Source organism: Penicillium daleae (genome assembly GCF_028827525.1).
Source record: "Penicillium daleae strain IBT 16125 chromosome Unknown utg000007l_segment0_segment0, whole genome shotgun sequence".
In the NCBI taxonomy this organism is placed as follows: domain Eukaryota; kingdom Fungi; phylum Ascomycota; class Eurotiomycetes; order Eurotiales; family Aspergillaceae; genus Penicillium; species Penicillium daleae.
The window spans coordinates 476,071-488,436 of NW_026623155.1; the positions used below are offsets into that span (position 1 = coordinate 476,071).

Sequence of the window (12,366 nt, forward strand, 5' to 3'; positions counted from 1 at the left end):
ATCTCCCATCATCAACAATCTCCTTTCTTCCTTTTCGTTTCTTCCCTTCTCCCATCTCCCATCTCCCATCCCTACCGACGGTGAATCTCCCGTCGGTTCTTCACTCTCGCCATCTCTTTTTTCATCCTTTCCTCGCGTCCCCCGTTCACCATCCATCTCTTTTCACACTTCCCTTCCTCCCTTCTCTTCATTTCTTACATCTTTTTTTTTCCCTATCCGCACACCCTTTCCTCGACTAACTCTCCCTCGTACAAGACCCTCACAATGGTGGGCCGACGAGGAAAACGAGGCGCGGCTTCGGCCACCACTGCCAGCCCTGCGACGCGATCTGCACGCAATCCCCCAAGTAAGTGAACAAGTGAACCACCCCGGTCTGGTCCCATCATCGGGGCATCCGGTTTCTACCCTTACCTCTGACATGATTACTGTGGTCTACGCCTGCTCTCCCCCTCTACGCCCCATCCATCTCTGATCCATCACTAATCCATTTTTTAGCAACTCATGCTCCCCGTGCACGGGGCCGCGGCCGCGGAAGAGGTCGCTGGGCAAATTACTGGGCCAACCGTCCAGGCCGTCCATCCACCACTGCCCGTACGGAGGACCAAGAGGAGTCGCCCATCCCACCCAAGCGCTCCCACATTCTCAAATTCAAATTGCCCTCACTCCGGAAGTTGGGTCTCTTCTCTTCCGACAATGCATCCTCCACCGACCAGGCCGATGCATTCTCCACCGCGCCAGCTTCCACCTCCGCTGGCTCTCAAAACCCAGAGACCCCTCGTGGCCGGCGTTCCAAGCGCGCCATGGCCGTCCCTGAATCATCCCGCACCACCCGCCAGTCTGCTCGTCTGAAGCCCTCGGAGGAACTGGCTACTGAAGAGGCTACTCCCAGCAAGTTGGCTGAGGATGTCGACTCCGAAGCTGAAGCTGAAGCTGACGCCGATGTCATTGCCGATGCTGATGCCGACGCAACGGAAGATGAGGAAGACAGCTCCTCACAGGAAGAGGCAGACCAAGAAGACCTGGCCTACACTCCCAAACTTCGCCTCCGACTCAGCCCACCCAAGCCTCCAGCCCTCAAGCTTCACTTCACCTCGGCCAACAAAGCCACGGACCCAGATCACCCCGAGGCTTCCACCGAGGACCAGGCCATGCCTGAAGCAACAGAGTCACGACAGAAAGACTCTCAGGGCGCAGATGACGAGCCGTACTCAGCCCAACTCACCGAACCACCCCCAAACCTCCTACTCCCCCCGCCTCTCACGCAAGCGCAAGTCCACTGAGATGAAGGACGAGGCGCAAGAATTCGAGTCCGCAGAGATGCCCGAGCCCAGTGGCACGGCAGCCAAGAAGCTCAAACTCGAAGAACCCGAGCCCGAGCCCGAGTCCACCCCCAACGGCACCCTCCAAAACGGCAACCCGACTGAATCACCGCAAAGTCAAGAGTCGACACCCGATCACGGCGCCATCCCCGATCCAACACGTCCCGACCCTGCAGTTGCGCCCTCCATCGAAGGCCCCGCTACAAGCGGGCGAGGACGCGGTCGTGGACGGGGACGGGCCCGTGGCCGTGGTAGTCGTGGTAGTCGTGGTGGTGCCGGTGGTCGTGGAGGTGCTCTTGGGCCAACTCGCGGCGCAGGTGTTCGTGGTCGTGGCGGCCGAGGCCGAGGACGAGGCCGTGGTTCGGCAGCAGCAGCTCTTCGACGCGGCGGCAAACGCATCGAAGACGAAATCTGGGACAGCGAGAGTCGCCGCCGGACCCCTTCTCCAGTGCGCGCCACCCAGCCCATTAAGGATCGGGCTGAAGAGTTGGCGGCGCTGTTCAAGAAGGTGGGCCAGGCGCAGCAGCTCGCGCTGAGCGTACTCGCGGACCACTCCATGCAGAAGATTGCGCGAGACAAGAACGCGCACAAGGAGAGTCCCGAGTACGACCAGATTCTGCGGGAGTTGGGCGAGTACGAGCGCAAGGCGCTGACTCGGTGTCGAGATCAGTATGATCTCAAGGTGGAGTCCGCGGAGAAAGTGTATGCGGGCAATGTGCTCATCGTCGAGCAGCGCACCCAAGTATGTATTAACTGGTTCTTATTTTGAATTGCCGTATGGATTACTGACTTGTTTCTTACAGGAGCGCATTGCAAACATCCAAGAAGAGATGTTCTTTGCCGCTCGGGGCAAGTACATGGAGCTCGTGTCCGGTCGACGAGCAGCTGAAGATGATGAGCACACAGAGGTGAGTTGCACTCAATCATATCTGAGTCTTGACCTGAATTGATCTGATTACTAACAAATTCAATTCAGACCGACGGATCAGACGCGGAGGCTGAAGAACCGCGCTACCTCTTCCGCATTGGCAAAGCCGGCCTGCGTGAAGTGGAGCGTGGTTTCTTCGCGGAAGCTGTCCGGCAACCAGACGGCGCGGCCGCCTTTGAGCGAGGCGAGCAAGAATGGGAGGACTTCGTCATGAAAGTCCGACTGGGGGAAGACCTGAACCCCCAAATGCAAGCCCTCGACTCCTCCATCGAGGCATCCACCGACTCCATCAACCGGGCGGTGGACTCCCTCCTCCAAGCCGCCCGCACCGTCGCCGACAGCTACGACGGCCCCTCCGACGTCCCGAAGGCTCTGTCCCTGCTGGCTGATACAGCCCTCTTCGACCACCACCCCGCCACCACCACCACCCACTTCCCCCAGATGCGCCCCGACCAACATCTGGCAGTGAGCCACCGCGCTCTCTTCCCCCAACCACAGGGGGTTCCCCAACCACCACCACCACCTCCTCCTCCCCGGGCATGGCCCATGGCCCAACCGACCCGCGGTCCTTCATCCTCCCGCGTCCGACACCCACCCAGCAGCCGCGACGGTTGCTTCCCGCGCGGTCGCCGCTGGGCATGGGCCTGCCCGATCCCTTCGCCATGACCGGGCCTCCACAGCTGCCCCCGCCCCCGGGTTCCAATTTCCACCGGCTGCCACTCCCCTCGTGGCCTCCCGGTCCCCCTGGGCAAGCGGGCCAGCAACCCGGTCCGGGAAGTACAGGGTCTCACGGTGGCCCTGGCCCCCATGGGGGTCCACCGCCTCTGTACTTCCCGCCGCCTCCGCCACGGCGGTATTGAAGGGAGGGGAGTTGAGTGTGGTGTGGTGTGTGGTGTGGTGTGTGGTGTGTGTGCTGGTGTTGGTGGTGCGTCCCGTGCGTTTGTGCTTGTGCTTGTGCTAGTACGTTTTCTGCGCGGTGTGCGCTTGTTCTTGTCCTTGCGCGGGTGCTGGTGCTGGTTCTGTCCGTGGTGTGTGCGCTCTCTGCGCTTTCTGCTCCTCGAGGAGCTGGGCAAAAATGCCCATGTATGAATATGGATGCCCCGTTCGCGGTTCGCCGGGCTTGGTTTTTGGTTTTTTCTTCGTTTTCTTTTCACTTCTCTTTTCTTCTCGTTTTGCGTTTTTCTTTTCTTGTTTTATTGCCATCTTCATACCCTGTACGAGTCTCTCGATGTTCACATACCCTTTCACGCTTGATTGAGCGACGGCGTTAATTTGACGTTTGTTTCATTTTGAATTTTGGGTTTTGAGTTTTGTTTTTGATGTAGTGTAGTTTTGTAGTTTGGTCTTGTTGTACTGTATTACTTAAAGTCGGGTTCTACTTGATATTGTGGTTGAGATTGTTTCTGCTGTATGCATGTATGTAAGGACTTGATGGGAATGGATTTACTTTGTAGGAAGAGAGTGGGACTATTACGGAGATGGGTGTATAAGTATACTTTGTGTCATGAATGGATGCAACTAGAAGGAAGGGATTACCGTCGATAGTCATTAATGGCCATCTCTACTGGAGTATCGTGGCAATCTACCAGTCCACTCGCATCGTGTATCCAAGAGGCGACATAACATGCTCAGTAATCCAGAATCATAATAACTAATCCACAATATGCTAGTTATTGCTATTACTTTCATAAGCCTTCTCTTCGTATGCGGAGAACAGTACTAGACTAGTCTACTGCGCCTCCTACTCTCATGACTCTCAGACTGCCCGTCAACATGAGACAGGATGAGTCAGTGGATGCTGGAGGTACTGTATACATTTTCCTGCCACTTGTTATCCTAGTACAATCTAAGTATACGGTACTTCCCCTCCTCGATGAGTCGACCGACTCCACTGGTGGGTCCAGACGCTGATTGGCCCGAGCTTTTTTGCATTGCTCTTTTTGCAAATTCCCACTTTTGGCTGCTTGCGAGAGAGGACTGGAACTGTGTACACGCTACACTCTACACTCTCGCAGAAACAGAATTATTCTCTTTAAATAAGATCCATTCTCCTATCGTAGCTCCAAATCCCATCTCTCCATTCTAACCACAAATATCCGCCTTTTAATACCCTATATATCTCCCGCTTTCTGGGCTCCTAATTCTCCCATTCTCTCCCTCTCTCACCTTCCGTCTCCACCGCATCCGAGCTTTTTTTGCGGCCGACTTTCTTCCCTCGCAAGCAGTCCTTCTCATCTTCTCCTTCTCCCTCTCTCTTTCTCCCATATACCCTCCCTCCACCATAACCACCCTCCTAACCACCGGACATCTACCCACAATGGCTGTCCGCGCCCAATTCGAGAATTCAAACGAGTACGTCCCCCTCCCACCCTCCCACTCCTCACAACCCCTCCTCTTCTAAACCCCTCACCTGGACGTTCAAAAAAAGACCACCACCTAACCACCCCTTCTCACAGAGTCGGCGTCTTCGCCCGCCTAACAAACTCCTACGCCATCGTCGCAGTCGGCGCCTCGGAGAACTTCTACTCCGTCTTCGAGTCCGAACTCCAAGACGTCATCCCCATCTGCCACGCCACCATCGCCGGCACCCGCATCGTCGGCCGTCTGACCGTCGGCAACAAGAACGGCCTGCTGGTCCCGACAACGACTACGGACCAGGAACTGCAGCATTTGCGGAATACATTGCCCGATGCGGTGAAGATCCAGCGGATAGAGGAGAGATTGAGTGCGTTGGGGAATGTCATTTGCTGTAATGACCATGTTGCGCTGGTGCATCCTGATTTGGAGAGGGAGACCGAGGAGATGTACGTTTTTCCCCCAGAAATCTAGCATCCAGTGTTGGATCGAACACAACCGTGGACTGGATATGCCTTTTTTCCGACCAAAAAAAAAGTCATGTCTAGACCAAAAGGAAAAAAAAAAAAACCCAAAAAAAACTCTTACTAATTCCTTTTCTTCTACTACAGCATCGCCGATGTCCTCGGCGTCGAAGTCTTCCGCCAAACAGTCGCAGACAACGTCCTAACAGGCTCCTACATGGCCCTCTCCAACCAAGGCGGCCTCGTGCACCCGAAAACCTCCATCCGCGACCAGGACGAGCTCTCGTCTCTCCTGCAGGTCCCCCTCGTCGCTGGATCCGTGAACCGCGGCTCGCCCGTCGTTGGCGCCGGCATGGTCGTTAATGACTGGCTGGCTGTGACGGGGCTGGATACGACGGCGACGGAGTTGAGTGTTGTTGAGAGTGTTTTCCGGCTGGGCGAGATGGCGCCTGGCGGTGGCGGTGCGGGGGTTAATAAGGAGAGTATTGTGGAGAGCTTCTACTAGATGGGGATGGGAGGAGAAAAGAAGAGAAAGGTCTGAGGGAGTTCGGACTTGGGTTCGGACTTGGGTTCGGACTTGGGTTCTGCATGCTGGACTTTTGACTCGCATTGTGTATGTGCAATCTGCAGTGGTGGATTTCGACTTTGACTCTCTGATTCTACCTCTCCCTCTACCTCTTACTCTGACGATTCACTCTGACTCTTGTGGGGTGGAGTCGTGAGTTTTTTTTGTCTCTTTGGTTACTTAGGTCCGGCAATGATGATTGATGACCATTCCTCTTTCGGGTTCTAATTAATGGAGTAGTAAAGAAGAGACGAGAAGAGTAGATAGCTTGTTTCCAGGGTTGTAAATGGTGATTATGCATACGAGCAGAAATAACCGCGCCACGTCCTTAATATGTGATGTGATGTGATATACGAGGGAAAACGCCATCGAGCATACCTGCCTGCTACCATTGATCATGGCTGACAAGGCTATATTCTAGTACCTACAGTAAGATAGTCCATCTTTACGATCAAGATCTGGTATAGCAATTCACTTCAGGTTCTTGGATATTTCAGGATAGACAGATATAAACTGGACTGATAAGCCACGCTACCCAGATATACAAAAACCTTTCAGAGTAAACAATATCGCTTGCCGACCCGCAAATACATATCGAAGCAGGCCAAGCAATCGGTCATTCTCATGAGTGCATTATTGTATTATCCAAAGGCAGAAGCCGCCCTTCCAGTCTTGCGCGCTCATCATCACAGAGAGGAAGGTTAGGACTAAAGCAAAGTCTTAAGGCTATGACTACTGGGACTCGGATTCAGACTTGGACTTGAACTCTCGGACTCGTGATTCCGTGATAAGGTAATCTCCAAGGGTTGACTACTATATCCATCCTGGAAGAAGAGGTATCTACCTACTGCATAAATGGAGGACTCGTCTTGGAACATGATATCCCCCCCATCAACTTTATCAGAATTGATAGAGTTGTAAGGCTGCGCAATACCTCACCGTACTCCAAAGTGTACCTGAACAAACCTGAACAGGTAAGCCCTGCTCTCTTCCTTACCTGTACGTGTACACGTGCACATATTCCAGCGACAGCTGTCTACTAGAAGGAAATGACTGTCAACGAATCCATGGATTAAACCAACTACAGTACCAGATACTACTACAACTACCAACACCCTCGTAGAAACTACGTTCCCCATCCTCCCTCTTCAGCTCGACATATACGACAGAGCCAAACCCCCCTCCCCGCAAAAGTAAAGTAAAAAAAAGAAGACGAATGCTAATACAGTAACCAATATCCCAAAATCCTGAATTGCAAGTATACCGGGGGTATTCTCAGATACGTAGCTAGTAAGTAACAAGGTACAATGTTTGAAAGGGGTTAAAGGGATCACACCTCTCCATGTAGAAGGGAGAGAAGGTAGAAGGGAGGGAAACGAAAAGGAAAACAAAAAGCAGAAGGAAAAGGTAGAAGGGAATAAACGGAGCAAAGTAAGTCACGTCCACCACCCACTTCTTCGACATTTGACATTTGACTTCTTGAGCAGAGCTCACAGAAGAAAGAGAAGTGGTAGGGAAAAGATGTTAACAACGACGAAAGATGAGGATGACGCTCCCAATATGACGGGGTTGTTAATAAAGGGACCGGGACCAGAACCAGAACCAGAAAAAGAACGAAGAACACACTTCTAGAATGTAAGGAAAACGCAAATAAGAACAAGCCGTTTAAAAAAAACGGGGGTATGTATATGAATATTGACAACCCCATGCATGAATAATAAAACCAAAACCAAAATGTAAAACGCTTTTGCCCATCCCATATCAAAATCTGCAAAGGGGACTAAACTCCATGGCTGGGGGAGAAAAGAAGACGGAAAAAAAAAGAAAAGAAAAGAAGGACCCTTAGTCCAGTCCAGTCCAGATCAATCCAGGCAAGCTGTTCAGTCCGGTCCCGAGACCAGACCGAACGAAATTCGCTATTCTCGAACTGAACTCATCAGCATATCAACCAAGGGACAAGGCTATCGCTATACTTGTCCCTGGACACGAAGCACAGCAGGTCGGGATTGGATATCACCCATCTCGATATCGACATCAACATCAGTATCAGTGCCAGTCCTGCCCTGACCAGGGAAATCCTTCTTAGGCTCCGAGGCTGAAGGTGGCGAGACAGATGTCTCAGGGTCATCTGCATCAGCAGGACCATCCATAGGCGGGGGCGGCGGTGGAGGGGGTGGAGGAGTCGATTTTTGACGTTTGGAGGGTGAACTGTCAATTTCAGAGGTAGGATGGGTATCTACACCAGGTGTAATCGCATCCTCGTCACGTTTACGCTTGAGTGTGGAGCTCTCGTCCATGGGTGTGGGTGGTTCTGGTTCACCGCTGGCATCAGGGTCTGGATGTGGATGTGTGACGGGGTCGTGTTCATCATCGGACATTTTGACGTCTGGGTCGTCGGCGGGTGTACTGTCGTGTTTGGAGTCGGTGGTAGTGGTGGTGGGGACTTGTTTTGCGGCTTTACGGGCTTCGCGCTCCTTGTGCTTTGTGGCGGCTTTTTCGAAGAAGGATTTGCAGTAGCTTTTGACGGTCTTTTGATGTTTCTCGCTGATCTTGGTTGGGTCGGTGACGCGGCCGTGTTTGTAATCGCCTTCCACAAGCTTTTTGGCCGTCTGGAGAGTCGTTAGATTTGTAATGGAAGATGGAATAGGAGATAGATGTAGTATGGCATACCTCTTTGGCGAAACGCTTCAAGTCGTCTTTTGGGAGCTTATGCTTGAATTGATCCACCACATGCTTGATAGTAGGGTGCAGCTAAGCAGTCATTGGCGTCAGTAAGATATTCGCACGATAATCAGGTCATGCCCAACCGCATACCGTATTCTCGTAAAGCTTCTTCTGCTTCTCCAAGGAAAGCTTCTTCCACCAATCCGCCTCCTTCTTTTTCTTCTCCGGGTGTGCATCAGACGAAGCCTGTGGCGTCCCGGGTGTTGCACTCTTCTGCTCAGACGGGGTCTTGTCCTGCGAGTTCATGATCCCATCGATGATGCTCTGCAGCGCCTGATTGCGCTTGTTGGCGGCTGGCGCGGCAGATGGAGCTGGTGCAGTTGGCCGTGTCCATGTCGTCTCGCCAGATGCCGAGTAATAGTACACTCGACCTCCGTCGGCCTCCGCGGTAAACCAACCCTCAGGCAGAGGCTGACGATTGCGAGCATCATGTCGACGGTCCCGGCGTGACCGCCCGCCTGCTCCACCAGCACCAGGTCCACCTAAATGGTGATGTACGTTCCGGTCTCGTCGTGGCTGACCACCGACGCCATGCCCTCCTCGGGGTTGCAGCTCCACAGGCTCCGGGGAGCGACTAACAGATCGCTGCTGCTGCTGCTCTCGCCCCGACTCGCGACGCTCGAATTGATTAACAGCCGGCTTGGCTTGTTGATCGCCTCTCTTCATCCGCGGAATGCGATATCCCACCTCCAGGTTGGCCCAGCTTGCCAGCAAAGCCACAGCGTTGCTCGCCACGCGCTCATCATCACATGTCGTCAATGGCTGAATATTCGACTCGATCTTCGAATCAATAATCTTGTTTCTCGTCAACCGCGGGAATTGATCCAGAATATCCAGAATCTGCATGACCACATTGTGATCCTCTTTCCACATGGCCAGCTGCGAGTTGAGAATTTGATAGCCGTGCATCTTGACGACTCGATTGCGCACACGCTCGTCCTGGCATCGTTGAATACGGCCCAGCAGCTTGACGGCAATCCACTTCTCCTGGCACTGCATAAGCGCGGCCATGACCTTGGTCACGCCATCCTCACCCAGAGACTTGGGCTGCACGCTGTCCACGTACTCTTCGTCGGCTTCTTCCATCTTCTTCTTGCGGGGTCGCCGGGCCACCACCGTGTCCCAGCCATCTGCCTCGTCAATTCCCAAGGCTTCAATGGTCGCATTGGAAAGCTTAGTTGCCCGCTCGGTCTGCGTGCGTCCACCGATGAATCCTGTACAATTTTGCTCGCCGCAGTAGCATGGCTGCGGATCGGCACCGTACCGATCAACGTTGTAGTTGAAGACAAGCTCCTCGCCTGCACGTACTGCACGCTCGGCGAAAATGCCCATGCGCAATTTTTCGCCCACCACCCACTTGTCGACATAACAGTTGGGATTGCACGAATGATTGCAGAAACGGCCCAGATTTCCCCGTTTCGTAGCATCCACAAACTCGCCCTTGTTCAAGGACATGAAATAAAAATGTTTGATGCCCTCCTCATCGTATTGCCTCATCCGACGCCGGAACTGCGCTTCCCCAACCACCTCGCCGACATATTCAAAGATCAGCTGGTGCGGATCCAGGTCGATCTCTGCACGAAGTCCAAACCCCTTCTTCTCGGTCTTGATGACGGCGACTGGCGCGTATTGCTTCTTTTGAAATCGCTGATTCCGACAGTCCGGTCCACAGCCGCAGTCGCCCACGCACTCAATCTTGGTTGCACGATTGATGCAGTCCGAGTCTTCGCCACATGCTGAATTTTGGCCGGCTTCGGAGTCTGTAAAAAAACGAGAGTGACATGATTAGTTAAGAAAGAGGATAGAATGGGAGACACGCGGAGGGTATAAAGGCAATTTCAAGAGGGGCAACAAATCTCGAAGAAAGGCCTCGCGGGACTTCCCACCAAGCAAGAAAGCTTGCACCCTCTCCAGTCCAAGTGACAACTCCACAACAGGACAATCAACGAAAGAAAGACCAAAAAACTCCCAAAACCAGACACAAAAAGGCAAGGATACATACCCCACTCCTCAGCACAGTCACACTCCATCGCATGCTCCGTATACCCCATGTACTTATTCGCATACTCGCAACCCTCAATCTGCTCGAAAGTAGCCAGCGCATCAGCCGTACTATCCGGGAAATGCGAAAACAGCTGCGGCGGCCGGGCCACGATCTTCTGCGAAGAGCTGCGCGACAGCTTGGGCGGTTGACCCGGTTCTTGCTTGACCAGGATCTCGCCGCCCACGGTTTCGGACTTCATCTCGGGGTCGGCCTTGATTGCGCCTGGATCGGAGGTTGGCGTTCGCCCGGGACTGGGGATGGGTGTGTTGGCGTCGGTTGAGGGTTCTTTTTTGAGAGGGGGGAGAGGTGAGCGGGAGGAGCGTGGGGGATGGCCATTCTGTTTGGTAGAGCTGTGGGCGTGGCCGTTGACGGTGGGCGAGTCCATTTTGGTGGATGGTGCCTCGGAATCTTGAGAGTCCGCGTTGTCATGGGTGGACATGACGAACACGGACTACGGGTGGGGGATTGGAGAGAGGTTGGAGGTGCGTTAGATCGATGGAGAGATGACGGTGATGGTAATGGTGAGGGTGATGGTGGGCGAATCACGAGAGAGGAAGCGTCGAGAGTAGGACTCGTCGAGGCCAGTGGAAGGTGTGTGAAGAGAGAGAGAGAGAGAGAGAGAAGGTAGAGATGCACGACTTCATTCAAAAGATATTGGCTAAACTGACTGGCCGCCGTCGCGCGCGCTCACCGCCCGGTGCCTCGATACTTCTAGCTGAACAAGATGAATATGGCACGCAGTAAAACATTGCTGGCCCTGTGAATTCCAAGACCTGACGAGATTGATTCATCATTGATCCTCGTTATCCTCAACAATCCTATTCCCGCCCGACCTTTCTCCATGAACCCTCCATCCCGAGTCAAACCTGATCCATCCCGGGTCTCCGATATAGACGCGTCGCGCGACCGAGACCAAAGACCCTCGAGGCAGCGAGAAGGAAGACACAAAATCAAGCTATGAGAGCACAGAAGTGACAATACTCTTCCGATGATCGAGAAAAGACCATGCTTTTTGAGGCCAGACCTGCTGGACGGAGAGGCTGTGGTCCTGGATGATGACACGCGTGGATAATCCTCGATCGATGAGCCACGTCGCGTCCAGGCATCACTCCGACCAGCCAAAAAAAAGGGGGGGGGGGGGGGGGGGTTAGAACTATGCACAGCCTCGATAGCAGACTGGCATCGACCAGGGAATGCAAGCGAAGATGCAGCTGCACGCGATGCAGGAAATTGGCGGGAGCTATAGGCTCTGGAAAGCCGACCAGAATCGAGGTCGTCCCGCCATGCACGACTCCGAGCAGTGGACGGGATGGAGTAGATCAGTTAGTACCAGGAGTGTTCAGTCGACATCAACGTGGAGAGTCACTGCCCATGGCGTAGAATCTGTAAAACATCTGTCCTCTGTAAGTATGTCTGTCCGTCTGTCCGTGCCCCTGCAGGGCTTTTGGACCTGGTTACAAGGAAAGATCCAGAACGAGTGGATGAGAAACCCCGACTTGGGGGTTGGGAGGTTGCTGCACGCTGTGGGATTGAGTCTGGGCGGCAAATCGATTGGATGGGAGTGACTCTGCAGGAGAGTTTTGATTTTTCTTCTTTTTTTTTTGGTCCGGATGGGATGCAGAAATGCAAACGGTGTCTGTGCGTCCGAAGCATCGTTTCTGAGTCAGTTGGATTCGGGAGATGGTGGAGAGTGAGGTGGGAGAGAGAAAGAGAGGGGAGGAGAGAAGAGGAGAGTATGGAGTAGGCTTGAGTCCCGGAGGATCCAAACCTTGGGAGTCATCACATCAGGAAGGGATAACTAGTAACTACAGTAACTACAGTAGCATGACTGGCTAGCTACTGACTCAGGTATGACGTTCGGACAGGGAGATCATCATAAAATAATAGACTTGGGCTAGGTCTTGTCTAGATCATGCTTGAGAATCGTCGATCATAGCTGGGAATGATAATCAAAGCGAGCTATGGTT

At 53.4% G+C, this 12,366-nt stretch overlaps 4 protein-coding genes across 4 annotated transcripts; 3 read left to right on the forward strand and 1 right to left on the reverse strand.

The window, feature by feature from the left end:
* Positions 1-264: 264 nt before the first annotated feature.
* N7458_007408 (uncharacterized protein) lies at positions 265-1,280 on the forward strand (the record flags this gene model as incomplete). The annotated part of the gene is made up of 2 exons (XM_056910790.1): positions 265-346; positions 496-1,280. The coding sequence occupies 2 exons, from the start codon at positions 265-267 to the stop codon at positions 1,278-1,280; spliced, it is 867 nt and encodes a 288-aa protein (XP_056763616.1).
* Positions 1,281-1,317: 37 nt separating this feature from the next.
* N7458_007409 (uncharacterized protein) lies at positions 1,318-3,107 on the forward strand (the record flags this gene model as incomplete). Its single annotated transcript, XM_056910791.1, has 5 exons — positions 1,318-1,480; positions 1,688-2,061; positions 2,123-2,227; positions 2,296-2,621; positions 2,714-3,107. The coding sequence occupies 5 exons, from the start codon at positions 1,318-1,320 to the stop codon at positions 3,105-3,107; spliced, it is 1,362 nt and encodes a 453-aa protein (XP_056763617.1).
* A 1,457-nt stretch (positions 3,108-4,564) lies between these two features.
* N7458_007410 (translation initiation factor 6) lies at positions 4,565-5,571 on the forward strand (the record flags this gene model as incomplete). The annotated part of the gene is made up of 3 exons (XM_056910792.1): positions 4,565-4,599; positions 4,704-5,051; positions 5,214-5,571. The coding sequence occupies 3 exons, from the start codon at positions 4,565-4,567 to the stop codon at positions 5,569-5,571; spliced, it is 741 nt and encodes a 246-aa protein (XP_056763618.1).
* A 2,027-nt stretch (positions 5,572-7,598) lies between these two features.
* Positions 7,599-10,838, reverse strand: set2 (SET and WW domain protein; the record flags this gene model as incomplete). Its single annotated transcript, XM_056910793.1, has 4 exons — positions 7,599-8,240; positions 8,302-8,382; positions 8,446-10,115; positions 10,358-10,838. 4 exons carry the CDS (start codon positions 10,836-10,838, stop codon positions 7,599-7,601), a joined length of 2,874 nt encoding a protein of 957 aa, XP_056763619.1.
* Positions 10,839-12,366: the final 1,528 nt, after the last annotated feature.